We start from the raw sequence: 13,144 nt of genomic DNA, 5'->3' as shown, positions 1-13,144 counted from the left end.
TAAATGAATGGATCAAAAAACTATGCTACATTTACACAATGGAATACCATGCAGCAGAATGAAAGAAGGACCTCCCACCTTTTGCCACAGCATGGATGGAACTGGAGAGCATTATGCTAAGTGAAATAAGCCAGGTAGTGAAAAACAAATAACATATGATCTCACCTATAAGTGGAACATAATCAACAAAAAAGCAAGAAAAATACAACCAGAGACATCGAAATTAAAAACAAACTGGCAGTTACAGATGAGAGGTGGGAGGGGATAATGGGGGGTAAAAGGAGGAAGGGTTTCAGGAACAGGTGTAAAGGACACATGGACAAAACCAAAGTGAGGTAAGATCAAGGGTAGGAAGTGGGGATGGCTAGAGTGGTATGGGGAAAACTGAGACAACTGTGCTTGAATAACAATTAAAAAACGAGGGGAAAAAGAGAAATTGAAGAAGATACCATTAAACATTTAAGAAGGAATCCCAGTTTATTAAGACCGTCAACAAAAAAAGAAAAGGAACGGAAAATACCAATCCATTTATTAGACTTGTAATGAGAAGCAGTTGTATTCCAAGTTGAATTTTTACCATAAGGGTCACCTTGAGAATTTTTTTCTAAGATTGAAGAGTTAAAATAATAAAGAACTACATGACCTCTCAGGATTGGCTGGGTTTGGGGGGCAATCCCAGAACTGTCTCTCTAAAAAGACATGGTTTCTGCCAGGTTCCGCCTCGTTCCATTTTTGACTGAGCTAAGGGCTGTGATGGACTGGGTGTGGACAGATACAACCTTGAGCCTCTCCAGCTGGATCTGTGTAGAGGACATCTATGCTCACATATTCATCCTGAAGTGTTGGCGGGAATCGGAAAAAGTAAGCCAATAAAATGCCTTATCCCTATTTGTTTCTCTTAGATACCAGCTGCTTATAAGATTAATGTGAACTTCTACAAGCCTTGTGACCAAATAAATGGAGACAGGGCAAAAATTACTAGGACTTATAAATATCCTGTTGACTTTCATCCCACTGGAGTTGTGAATCTTGAACATACTGCTGCCTTAGCAATAGCATCTGTATGTGTTCTTCTTTTGGCAACTGAATATTGTAGTTGTTTTTAAAAGAAGAAATGATGTATTGCTGTGTGACTCAATCATTCTTAGATGGCTCATTTGGGAACAGGAGGAAATGTGCTATGGTGGAGAAAAGTGGGGTCAGGTGACTTGGACTCAGGGTCACCACCTGATGTCCTCTTTGATGAGACACAATGTAACTGCTTTGTGCAAGGGAAATTAAAGTGCAAACACTTGATCATTCTGCTGGGTTAAATATTATGGTTAAATATGGATAAAATTACAATTATTTGTAGGTTTTTTCAAGTTTAACATATGAAACAGGAGGCTGTTGCATCAAAGCAATAAAGATACTAAAGTACTATATCATTTGCTGAGGTGATGTGAAATGTCTTTTTTGCTCATCTCCATGATACCCTCTTTGGAAAAGTCCCCTCTAATCCATGTAATTTCTGTTCTTCAGTCAGTTTCTTCTGAGAATTTCAGCTTTATAGTTGTGGGAGCCATTTTACTGTGGCTTCTGTGTTTGTAGGGAGTGAAGGAGATGCGGCTGGCAGTATACTTAAAATGATATTAGTTTCTCCTTATTTTTAAGAGCAAAAGAGTTATATAATGACAGAATATGAGAGCCAATCTACTAAAGGGACATTAAAAGTAGAATCAGGATGACAAACAGTCTGGAAATCATGACATATGAAGAAAAGTAGGAGGAATCAAGAATTGTTCAGTCTTAAGTAAAAAAAAATGGGGAGACAAACTTTCAAATATTGGAAAATAGATTTTAAAATTTGAATTAATTTGTAAGCTCCAGGAAAGCAGTATTATGAAAAGTAGGCAAAAGTCTCAGTAAATTTCAATAGAACATAAAGATCCCTTTAACAATCACAGGGGGCTGCCTCACAAAGCATTCACTGAGAGGTGCCCACAAACACACAGTCACACAGGAAAATTTGCATTGCAAAACTTCTGTGCTAAGAAGAGCTAGGTCTAGCTTCTGGAACCATTTCTTCAATAGGTTTTTTATCAGTTGTCTATTGCTTATAACAAACTACCTCAAGACTTAGTGGTTTAAAAATAACAACCATTTTATCTGCTCACAATTCTGTAGATCTGCAGTTTGAGTGAGGGACTACTGGGCAGTCTAGTCTGGGATTACTCTTGTCACTGTCATAGGCAAGGGAAAGGCAAGGGAGAGAGTCAGTTCAAGAGAGAGGCAAGTCAAGGGGGTCATTGCAGAGTGAAGAGGATCTGAACCTCTCTCAGATGGTAAGGAAAGGATCAGTAAGAAAAAGAAAAGTACAAATTCTTACCATCAGAGCCAAAAGGGGAAGCTCCAGATGAGGTTCTAGAAAGAATAACCTCAGAGGCATGGATGGATAAGCTGGGAGTGAAAAAGAGGAACGGCCATTCTACAGAAAGTCAGAGAAAGAGAGACGGTCAGTGAACAACTGCATGCTCGTGCTCAGTAGCCTGTGTTTTCCACAAAGCAGATGAATTAATCTATCGTGAGTAACAGAGATAGCATTCCAAGTCCTGGAACCTGTGTAAAGGGCCTCAGAAACTGAGAGATGGCTTCCACTAGGTGAATAGAAGAGGGGCTCTTTAAAAAAAAAAAGTAATGGTCGCCTTGACTTTATTTTTTTATTGTTCTTTAAGTAGAGTTGTCACCATTTTCCCCCCACCACTCTCCCCACCCCACCCATCCATACCTCCCCCCCTTGATCCCACCCCCTTTTGGCTTTGTCCATGTGTCCTTTATACATGTTCCTTGATGACCCTTCCACTTTTCCCCACTATTATACCCTCCTAACTCCCTTTTGGTTAGTGTCAGTTTGTTCTTAATTTCAATGTAGCTTATTATATTTTGCTTGCTTTTTTGTTTGGTTGATTAGGTTCCGCTTATAGGTGAGATCATATGATATTTCTCTTTTACCGCCTGGCTTATTTCACTTAGCATAATGCTCTCCAGATCTACCCATGTTGTCAGGAAGGATAGGAGCTCCTTCTTCCTTTCTGCTGCGTAATATTCCATCATGTAAATGTACCATAGTTCTTGATCCACCCATTCACTGATGGGCACTTAGGTTGCTTCCAACACTTGGCTTTTGTAAATTGTGCTGCTATGAACATTGAGGTACATAGGTGCTTTTGGATTGGTGTTTCAGGATCCTTAGGGTATAATCCCAGCAGTGGAATTGCGAAGTCAAAGGGAAGTTCCATTTTTAGTTTTCTAAAGAAATTCCATACTGTTTTCCACAGTGGTTACACCAGTTTGCGTTCCCACCAATAGTGCACTAAGGTTCCCTTTACTCCACAAGCTCGCCAGCACTGGCTGTTTGTTGATTTGTTAATGATGGCCATTCTGACTGGTGTGAATCTCATTGTGGTTTTAATTTGCATCTCTCTGATGACTAGTGATGCTGAGCATCCTTTCATATGTGTTTGGGCCCTCTGTATGTCCTCCTTGGAGAAGTGTCTGTTCAGGTCCTTTACCCATTTTTTAATTAAGTTGCTTATCTTCCTGGAGTGGAGTCTTGTGAGTTCTTTATGTGTTTTAGAGATCAAACCCTGTCCAAGGCATCACTGGCAAACATGTTTTCCCATAGGGTTGGTTCCCTTTCATTTTGCTGGTGATTTCTTTAGCTATGCAGAAGGTTTTTATTTCAATGAAGTCCCATTTGTTTATCCTTTCCTTTATGTCCCTTCTTCTAGCAAACCTCATTGTTTGCAGATGACATGATAGTGTATAAAGAAAATCCTAAAGACTCCACCAAAAAATTATTCAACCTAATAAATGAATTTGGCAAAACAGTGGGATACAAAATCAATATTCAGAAATTGAAGGCAGTTTTGTACACCAACAATGAAATATCAGAAATAGAAATCAGGGGGAAAATCCCATTTGATATAGCAACAAGAAAAATAAAATACCCAGAAATAAACCTAACTAAGGGGGTAAAAGACCTATACTCAGAAAACTATACAACACCGGAGAAAGAAATCAAGGAAGACATAAACAAATGGAAGCATATATCATGTTCATGGATTGGAGTAATTAACATCATCAAAATGTCCATACTACCCAAAGCAATTTATAGATTCAATGCAATCCTTATTAAAATACCAATGACATATTTCACAGGTATAGAACAAACATTTCAAAAATATCTGTGGAACCATAAATGACCTCAAATAACTGCAGCAATTTTGAGAAAGAAGAACAAAGTAGGAGGGAATCACAATACCTGACATCAAACTATATTACAAAGCCACTCTAATCAAAACAGTCTGGTACTGGCATAAGAACAGGCATACAGAGCAATGGAACAGAATAGAGAGTCCAAAAATAAACCCATGTCTCTATAGCCAATTAATATTTCACAAAGGGAGCAGAAGCATAAAATTGAGTAAAAATAGCCTCTTCAACAAATGGTGTTAGGAGAGCTGGATATGCAAAAAAAAGAAACTCAACCACCAACTTACAGCATACACAAAAATAAACTCAAGATAGATAAAAGATAAATAGAAGTTGCAACACCATAAAAGTCCTAGAGGAGAACATAGGCAAGAAAATCTCAGATATTCCATACACCAATATTTTCACCAATATGTCCCCTAGGAGAGGGACTCTTAAGAGGGATATTTTTTCTGAATCAAAACTCACATAACTTCCCCACATAGGTACAGGGCTACTTTTCATGTGAACAGCTGTGTCTGCCCTGTTTATCAACTTATATATGATTTTTACTGTTTTTGAGCCAACAGGTGACAACCCTTCTGAGAGTATAGTGAGACAGTCATACCTATTGCCACCCTTCTTATAAAGGACAGGGTCATGCTGACCTAGAACACTAGACATTTCTGCACCTCAAAAGACTTGAAATCATCCTTTTAATCTTTTAATTTTATCTTTAAGAAATAAAAGCTTCACACAGCAATTTCATTTCAGGGAATGTATCTGAAAAACACCCAAAACAAGAATTCAAAAGAATATATGTACCCTTATGTTCATTGCAGCATCGTTTACAATAGCCAAGATATGGAAGCAGCCAAAGTGTTCATCAATAAATGAGGGGGGAAAAACTGAGATACATTTACACAATGGAATACTATTCAGTCATATAAAAGAAGAAAATCTTACCCTTTGTGACAGTATGGATAGACCTGAAGATTATTATGCTAAGTGAAATAAGCCAGTCAGAGAAAGACATTTAAATACTGTATGATTTCACTTACATGTGGAATGTAATGAACAAAATAAACCGACAAAATAGAAACAGACTCATAGATACAGAGAACAAACTGACAGCTGTCCGAGGGGAGGGAGCTTGGGGGTGGGCTCAGTAAAAAGGGTGAAGGGATTAGCAGAAATAAAACCTCATAGACACAGACAGCAATATAGCAATTACCAAAGGGGAAAGGGAGGAGGGAAGAGGTAGAAGAGAATAATGGGGAAATAAATGGTGATGGAAAGAGACTTTACTTGGGGTGGTGAACACAAAATATAATATATATAGATGATGTATTATAGAATTGTATAACTAAAAAATAATTTTATTAGCCAATGTCACCTTAATAAGTTCAATTTAAAAAAGAAGAAAGAAAAGCCTCTTTTTAATCTATTGCCTCTACTTGAATATATGCTTCTATCTAATGCTAAGTCTATGGCTATTTAAATCACACATGGTAAAACATCCTGAGAAATTTAGGTATGTGGGAAGTGAGTATTAGGGACTCTAAACAAACCTGACACTAGTTTCTACTTCATTCCATAAGAGATTGAAACATTACCAATGTGATCACTTGTCTATAATGAAGCAGAAGAGTAAGCTTCTTTTAAAAGCAACTTTTCTTGGGGATTATTCCATATTGAATATAATGTGTTCCTGGGGTTTTATGAATGCATTTTATGAAAAAACAGCAATTTCCTGACAGGCCAAATGTTGGCATGAGCACACTCACAGTGCAGGCTTCTCATTCCAAGTCACTTTTCACAGTGATTTCCATGAAGCCACCTCCCAAACACTTTTAAGAAGCTGTTTGGCAATGTAGCATGACATGAACTGCAAACTAAGAAATGTAAATGAGACTTGGCTCACCTGGAAACGGGTGATAGAGCAGAACAGAACAAGAAGGTGGCAGTTGCTTTGAAAGGGAAGGGAAGTGCTCACTTCAGCAGCACATATACTAAAATTGGAATGATACAGAGAAGATTAGCATGGCCCCTGTGCAAGAATGACACACAAATTTGTGAAGCATTCCATATTTTTTAAGAGAAATGCAAGACAATATGAAACGTAATAATATCCGTATAATAGGGATACCAGAAGGAGAAGAAGAAGAAGGGATAGAAAACCTATTTGAAAAAGTAATGAAGGAAAACTTCCCTAATTTGATGAGAGAAAAAGCCACACAAATCCAGGAAACACAGAGAGTCCCAATCAAGAGGAACCCAAAGAGACCCACCTCAAGACACATCATAATTAAAATGGCAAAATTTCAAGACAAAGAGAGAATCTTAAAGGCAGCAAGGAAGAAACAGGAAGTAACATACAAGGGAGCCCCAATAAGGCTAACAGCTGACTTCTCAATGGAAACACTCCAAGCCAGAAGAGAATGGCAAGAAATATTCCAAGTAATGAGAACCAGAGGTCTGCAACCAAGACTACTTTACCCAGCAAGGCTCTCAATCAAGATAGAAGGCCAAATAAGAAGCTTCTCAAACAAAAGAAGTCTAAAAGAATACACCTCTACTAAACCAGCTCTGCAACAGATGCTAAAGGGACTGCTTTAAGGAAAGAAAGGAAAAGAGAGACTGAGAGAGGAACACACGTACATAAAAGGCAATGAATAAGTACTTATCAATAATAACCTTAAACGTAAATGGATTAAATGCTCCAATGAAAAGACATAGAATAGTTGATTGGATAAGAAAACATGACCCACACATATGCTGCCTACAAGAGACCCACCTCAGGATAAAAGACCTGTACAGGCTGAAAGTGAAGGGCTGGAAACAAATTTTCCAAGCAAATGGACAGGAAAAAAAAGCCAGGATAGGAATACTCATATCTGACAAAATAGACTTCCAAAAAAGGACCATAAAGAGAGACCCAGAAAGTCATTTCATAACACTCAAGGGAAGAATCCATCAAGAAGACATAAATATTGTAAATATATATGCACCAAACATAGGAGCACCCAAATACATAAAGAAAATCTTAGAGGACTTCAAGAAAGATATTGACAGCAGCACAATTATTGTGGGGGATTTTAACACCCCACTATCAAAAATGGACAGATCTTCCAAACAAAATATCAACAAAGATATTGTGGCATTGAACAATACCCTAGATGAAATGGGCTTTACTGATATATACTGAACCCTCCACCCAAAGAAGCTAAATACACATTCTTTTCAAATGTACATGGAACATTTTCAAAGATAGACCACATGATAGGTCACAAAATAAGCCTCAACAATTTCAAAAAAATTGAAATCATACCAAGCATTTTCTTGGATCACAAGGGACTGAAGCTAGAAACCAACCCTAAGGAAAAAAAAAACAAAACACTCAAAGTCATGGAGATTAAATAGCATGCTATTAAACAATGAATGGGTCAAGAATGATATTAGGGAAGAAATCAAAAGGTTTCTGGACACAAATGAAAACGAACTCACAACCACCCAAAACTTATGGGACACAGCCAAGGCAGTCCTGAGAGGGAAGTTCATAGCGATACAGGCCCACCTAAAAAAGTTAGAAACATTCCAAAGAAACAACTTAACCCTACATCTACAAGAACTCAAGGAACAACAACAAAGACAGCCCAGAGCAAGCAGAAGGAAGGAAATAACCAAGATCAGAGCAGAATTAAATGACATAGAGACTAAAAGCACAATTCTAAGGATCAATGAATCCAAGAGCTGGTTCTTTGAAAAGATAAACAAAATCGACAAGCCTTTAAGCAGACTCATCAAGAAAAAAAATCAAGAAAAAAAGAGCGAAAACCCAAATAAATACAATCAGAAATGAAAGAGGAGAGATTACAACAGATACCACAGAAATACAAAGGATTGTAAGAAATTACTACAAAGAACTGTATGCCAAGATATTTGAAAACCTAGGTGAAATGGACAAATTTCTAGAAAAATATAATCTTCCAAAACTCAATGAAAAGGAAGCAGAAAGCCTGAACAAACCAATAACAACAAAAGAAATTGAAGCAGTAATCAAAAAACTCCAAACACACAAAAGCCCTGAACCAGATGGTTTCACAGGAGAATTCTACAAAGCATTTAAGGAAGAACTAATCCCTATCCTTCACAGACTATTCCAAAAAATCCAAAAAGATGGAAGATTCCCAAACTCTTTTTAAGAGGCCAACATCATACTAATTCCAAAACCAGATAAAGACCTAACAAAGAAAGAAAACTTCAGGCCAATATCGCTGGTGAACATTGATGCTAAAATCCTGAACAAAATACTGGCAAACCGCATCCAACAGTACATTAAAAAGATCAAACACCATGACCAAGTGGGATTCATTCCAGGGATGCAAAAATGGTACAATATTTGCAAATCAGTAAATGTAATACATCACGTAAACAAAAGCAAAGACAAAAACCACATGATCATATCAATAGATGCAGAAAAAGCATTTGATAAGGTACAGCACCCATTCATGATAAAAACACTCAGCAAAGTGGGAATAGAGGGAGCATTCCTCAACATAATAAAGGACATGTATGAGAGACCTACAGCCAACATCATTATCAATGGGCAAAAATTAAAATCTTTTCCACTAAGATCGGGAACAAGACAAGGCTGTCCACTTTCACCACTTCTATTCAATATAGTACTGGAAGTTTTAGCCACAGAGATCAGACAAGAAAAAGAAATAAAAGGCATCCAAATCAGAAAGGAGGAAACAAAACTGTCACTGTTTGCAGATGACATGATAGTGTACATGGAAAATCCTATAGACTCCACCAAAAAACTGTTTGACCTAATAAATGAATTTGGCAAAACTGTGGGATACAAAGTCAATATCCAGAAATCAAAGGCATTTCTGTACACCAACAATGAAACAGCAGAAGCAGAAATCAAGAAAAAAATCCCACTTGAAAAAGCAAAAAGGAAAATAAAATACCTGGGAATAAACCTAACCAAAGAGGTAAAAGACCTGTATTCAGAAAACTACATAACACTGAGGAAAGAAATCAAGGAAGACACAAATAAATGGAAACATATACCGTGTTCATGGATTGGAAGAATTAATATCATCAAAATGTCCATACTACCAAAAGCAATTTACACATTCAATGCAATACCTATTAAAGTACCAATGGCTTACTTCACAGACATAGAACAAACACTTCAAAAATTTATATGGAACCATAAACAACCCCGAATAGCTGCTGCAATTTTGAGAAAGAAGAGTAAAGTAGGAGGGCTCACAATACCTGACACTAAACTATACTACAAGGCCACTGTCATCAAAACAGCCTGGTACTGGCATAAAAACAGGCACATGGACCAATGAAACAGAACAGAGAGCCCAGAAATAAACCCAAGTATCTATGGTCAATTAATATTTGACAAAGGAAGCAGCAACATAAAATGGAATAAAAATAGCCTCTTCAACAAATGGTGTTGGGAGAACTGGACAGCTACGTGCAAAAAAATGAAACTCGAGCACCAACTTACACTTTATACAAAAATAAATTCAAGCTGGATAAAAGACTTAAATATAAAGCGTGACACCATTAAAGTCCTAGAAGAGAATGTAGGTAGGAAAATCTCAGATATTTCATGCAGAAACTTTTTTACTGACATGTCTCCTAGAGCAAGGGACATAAAGGAAAGAATAAACAAATGGGACCTCATCAAAATTAAAAGCTTCTGCACAGCTAAAGAAAACAGTATCAAAATAAAAAGAGAACCAACTGTATGGGAAAACATATTTGCCAATGATACCTCAGACAAGGGTTTAATCTCCTAAATATATAAAGAACTTACACGACTCCTTTCTAAGACAAGTAACCCAATTAAAAAATGGGCAAAGGACTTGAACAGACACTTCTCCAAGGAGGACATACAGAAGATCCAAAGACACATGAAACAATGTTCAATATCACTAGCTATCAGAGAGATGCAAATTAAAACCACAATGAGATACCACTTCACACCAGTCAGAATGGCCATCATAAACAAAGCAACAAACAACAAGTGTTGGAGAGGTTGTGGAGAAAAGGGGACCCTAGTGCACTGTTGGGGGGACTGCAGACTGGTACAACCACTATGGAAAGCAGTATGGAACTTCCTCAGAAAACTAAAAATGGATCTGCCTTTTGACCCAGCAATTCCATTGCTGGGACTCCATCCTAAGAACACTAAAACACCAATACAAAAGAACCTTTGCACCCCGATATTCATAGCAGCACAATTTACAATAGCTACGTGCTGGAAGCAACCTAGATGCCCATCAGTAAATGAATGGATCAAAAAACTATGGTACATTTACACAATGGAATTCTATGCAGCAGAAAGAAAGAAGGAGTTCCTACCCTTTGCAACAGCATGGATGGAGCTGGAAAACATTATACTAAGCGAAACAAGCCAGGCTGTGAAAGACAAATACCATATGATCTCACCTTTAACAGGAACCTAAACAACAAAACAAAGAAACAAGCAAAATATAACCAAAGACACTGAAATAGAGAACAGACTGACAGTGACCAGAGGGGAGAGAAGAGGGAATTTCAGGGGAGAATGGGAAGGGCTTACAGGAACAAATTTAAAAAACATATGGTCAAAAGCTAGTGGGAGGGTGGTAATGGGAGGGAAGTGGGGAGGGTTGGGGGGGTGGGCTGGAATGGGAGTAAAAGGGAGAAAACTGTACTTGAACAATTTTTAATTAAAATTTAAAAAAAGATGATTTTTATTAAATAAAGATGTAAAAAAAGTTCAAAAAAAAAGAGAAAGGGAATGGAAAAATAACCTCATAATTAGTGAGAGGCCAAAGGTTTTGGTGCTGTTCTGCCCTTGGAAATGCACGGAGAGGTTAGCAGGGTGGGGTGGGGGGTAGGGAAGAATGGAAGGGAGGTTCTGGGAACTTTTAAGGTGATCCTGAAAGACACTGGCCTTCAGGAGAGGAACCAATGTGGTCCCACTTCACGCAGAAAAGACTCAGACTGTTCTTGACAGAGAATAGATAAACCTATTTTAACTAACAAAGTTCTTCATTATGTAACACCACAATGGTGTTGGAGTAGGTTAAGTGGACCGTTATCTAAACTTGCCTCATTGACAAAATAATAAAAAAGCAAATGTGTGTGTCTGTGTATGAAGCATGTTTTAAATTTTCAAATATTCTAGTTTTTCTTTCAAAATAGAAAGTTCTAAGCACCAATATTGGATTCCAGTGCAAAGATATTAAAATACTGTCCTTAATCTGAACCTCATGCAACTTCACACACAGTACATAGTCACTTAGAAGCATGATATTTTGCACTGAGTAAACAATGCTTTCCATACTGGCTCTGACCCACCCTCCAGTCCAGTTTGAGTCCTTGTGTTCCCAAGTCTATATTCAGGAATCACTGAATGTCAGCTTATAAGGTCCTTCAGCAGTGTTCTTTAAAGTCCTCAGAGAAGCCTCTGCTGGCTTTCAGACCTCTCTCTTAGTTTATAAACCAGAGCTCAGTGCCTAACAGGTAAAATGTGGATTATTTTTCCTACCTTAACCTACTGAAATGAGCACATCCCAAGGAAGTTTTAGCTCCAGGTTGGGGAGGAGGCACACCTGCTCCCTTATGTATGTAGCCTGCCTTAACTTCAGGGGTCACCCAGGAAGGAAAATAGGTCACTAGGAAGCAACATTTAAACAAGGAATATACATATAGAGCTGGAGCAGTTTTAATACCAGACAGAAAAGCTGGTTCCTCCCCGCTTGCACATAGAATCTAAGACAGAGCTTAGTGGGCTCTTAGTAAAGCAAATGGAAGTGATTTCAGCCCTACCAACCACACTGCTCTTGTATAGGAGCAAGTCTGTTGTGTGACACACACATACCTACTACCACCCCCTACCTTGCCCAACTCAGCACAGCATCCAAGCAAGCATGGGCACCTGCAGAGTTACAACACCAAGAGGGGGCTGGCTGATCCTACAGATCTTATTGCATGATGTGAACAGCATTACTTTGATAATGTGTGTGATGAATGATGTGAAAAATGTTTTTCCACCCACCAAGGAGAAGGAGGGGTCAGTTGAAAGGCACAGCTTTTGAATACTCAGAAATTTTAAGTAAAATGTTTTTTTCCCTCATGATAAAATCAGAGGCTTTATTCAGCAGAGTATTCAATCCATTGGTTCTCGGGTTCATCACTAGCAAAGCCCACACTGTAATTTTAAGGAGTAAGTTGCTCAGGTCCCATTGGTCCCCCATGGCACCATGGTGGGCACATGTAGGGAGCTCATTACAGCTTCATATCACTACTTAACTATGTTCCCAGGTTTGGACAAGGTTGTCCTCTCCACTTCAGAGAAAACAGGGCAGAACTGGGGCTAAATCAAGTCACAACCCCATGGGAAGAGCCCTCATCCTCCCCACCTGCTTTTCAGGGGACAGTGGCCTGAACCTTGTGTAAACTCTTCCATTGCAGAGATACCCCCAGCCCCGGGGGCAGAAGAAGAAGAAAGTGGTGAAGTATGGCATGGGAGGCATGATCATCGTTCTGCTCATCTGTATTGTCTGGTTTCCTCTGCTCTTCATGTCTTTGATCAAATCTGTTGCTGGGGTGATCAACCAGCCCTTGGATGTCTCAGTCACAATTACCCTGGGAGGTTACCAGGTAATCATTGTGCACGTCCTCCAGGTCTTACTCACCTGCAGGTACCTTATCTAATGCACTCCTCTCCTGATAACCACCCACAGGATGTTTAGTTAGGTTTTGCCAATCCATATTTTCTACCTAAATTTTGACTTCTCAGTGAATATGTGACATTTGAAATAAGATACAGAAGGCAGTGAAAGAAGAGTTCTGTTCTAGTTTTGAGTGCAAGAATAATTACCTCAAA

At 38.4% G+C, this 13,144-nt stretch overlaps 1 protein-coding gene and 1 non-coding gene across 2 annotated transcripts in view; both read left to right on the top strand.

Moving 5' to 3' along the window:
- Positions 1-13,144, top strand: part of PIEZO2 (piezo type mechanosensitive ion channel component 2) — a 427,386-nt gene that overhangs the window by 403,815 nt on the left and 10,427 nt on the right. The window contains 2 exon segments of the mRNA XM_036009325.1: positions 714-861; positions 12,730-12,918. Coding sequence (XP_035865218.1) covers positions 714-861; positions 12,730-12,918 — 337 coding nt within the window.
- LOC114507104 lies at positions 6,222-6,328 on the top strand. The gene has a single exon (XR_003685382.1). It is a non-coding gene; the product is annotated as a U6 spliceosomal RNA (small nuclear RNA).

The sequence above is a fragment of the Phyllostomus discolor genome, chromosome 9, assembly GCF_004126475.2.
Source record: "Phyllostomus discolor isolate MPI-MPIP mPhyDis1 chromosome 9, mPhyDis1.pri.v3, whole genome shotgun sequence".
Taxonomy (NCBI): Eukaryota; Metazoa; Chordata; class Mammalia; order Chiroptera; family Phyllostomidae; genus Phyllostomus; species Phyllostomus discolor.
The sequence above is the reverse complement of the archived record's forward strand: the minus strand, read 5'-3'. Positions and strand labels throughout refer to the sequence as shown.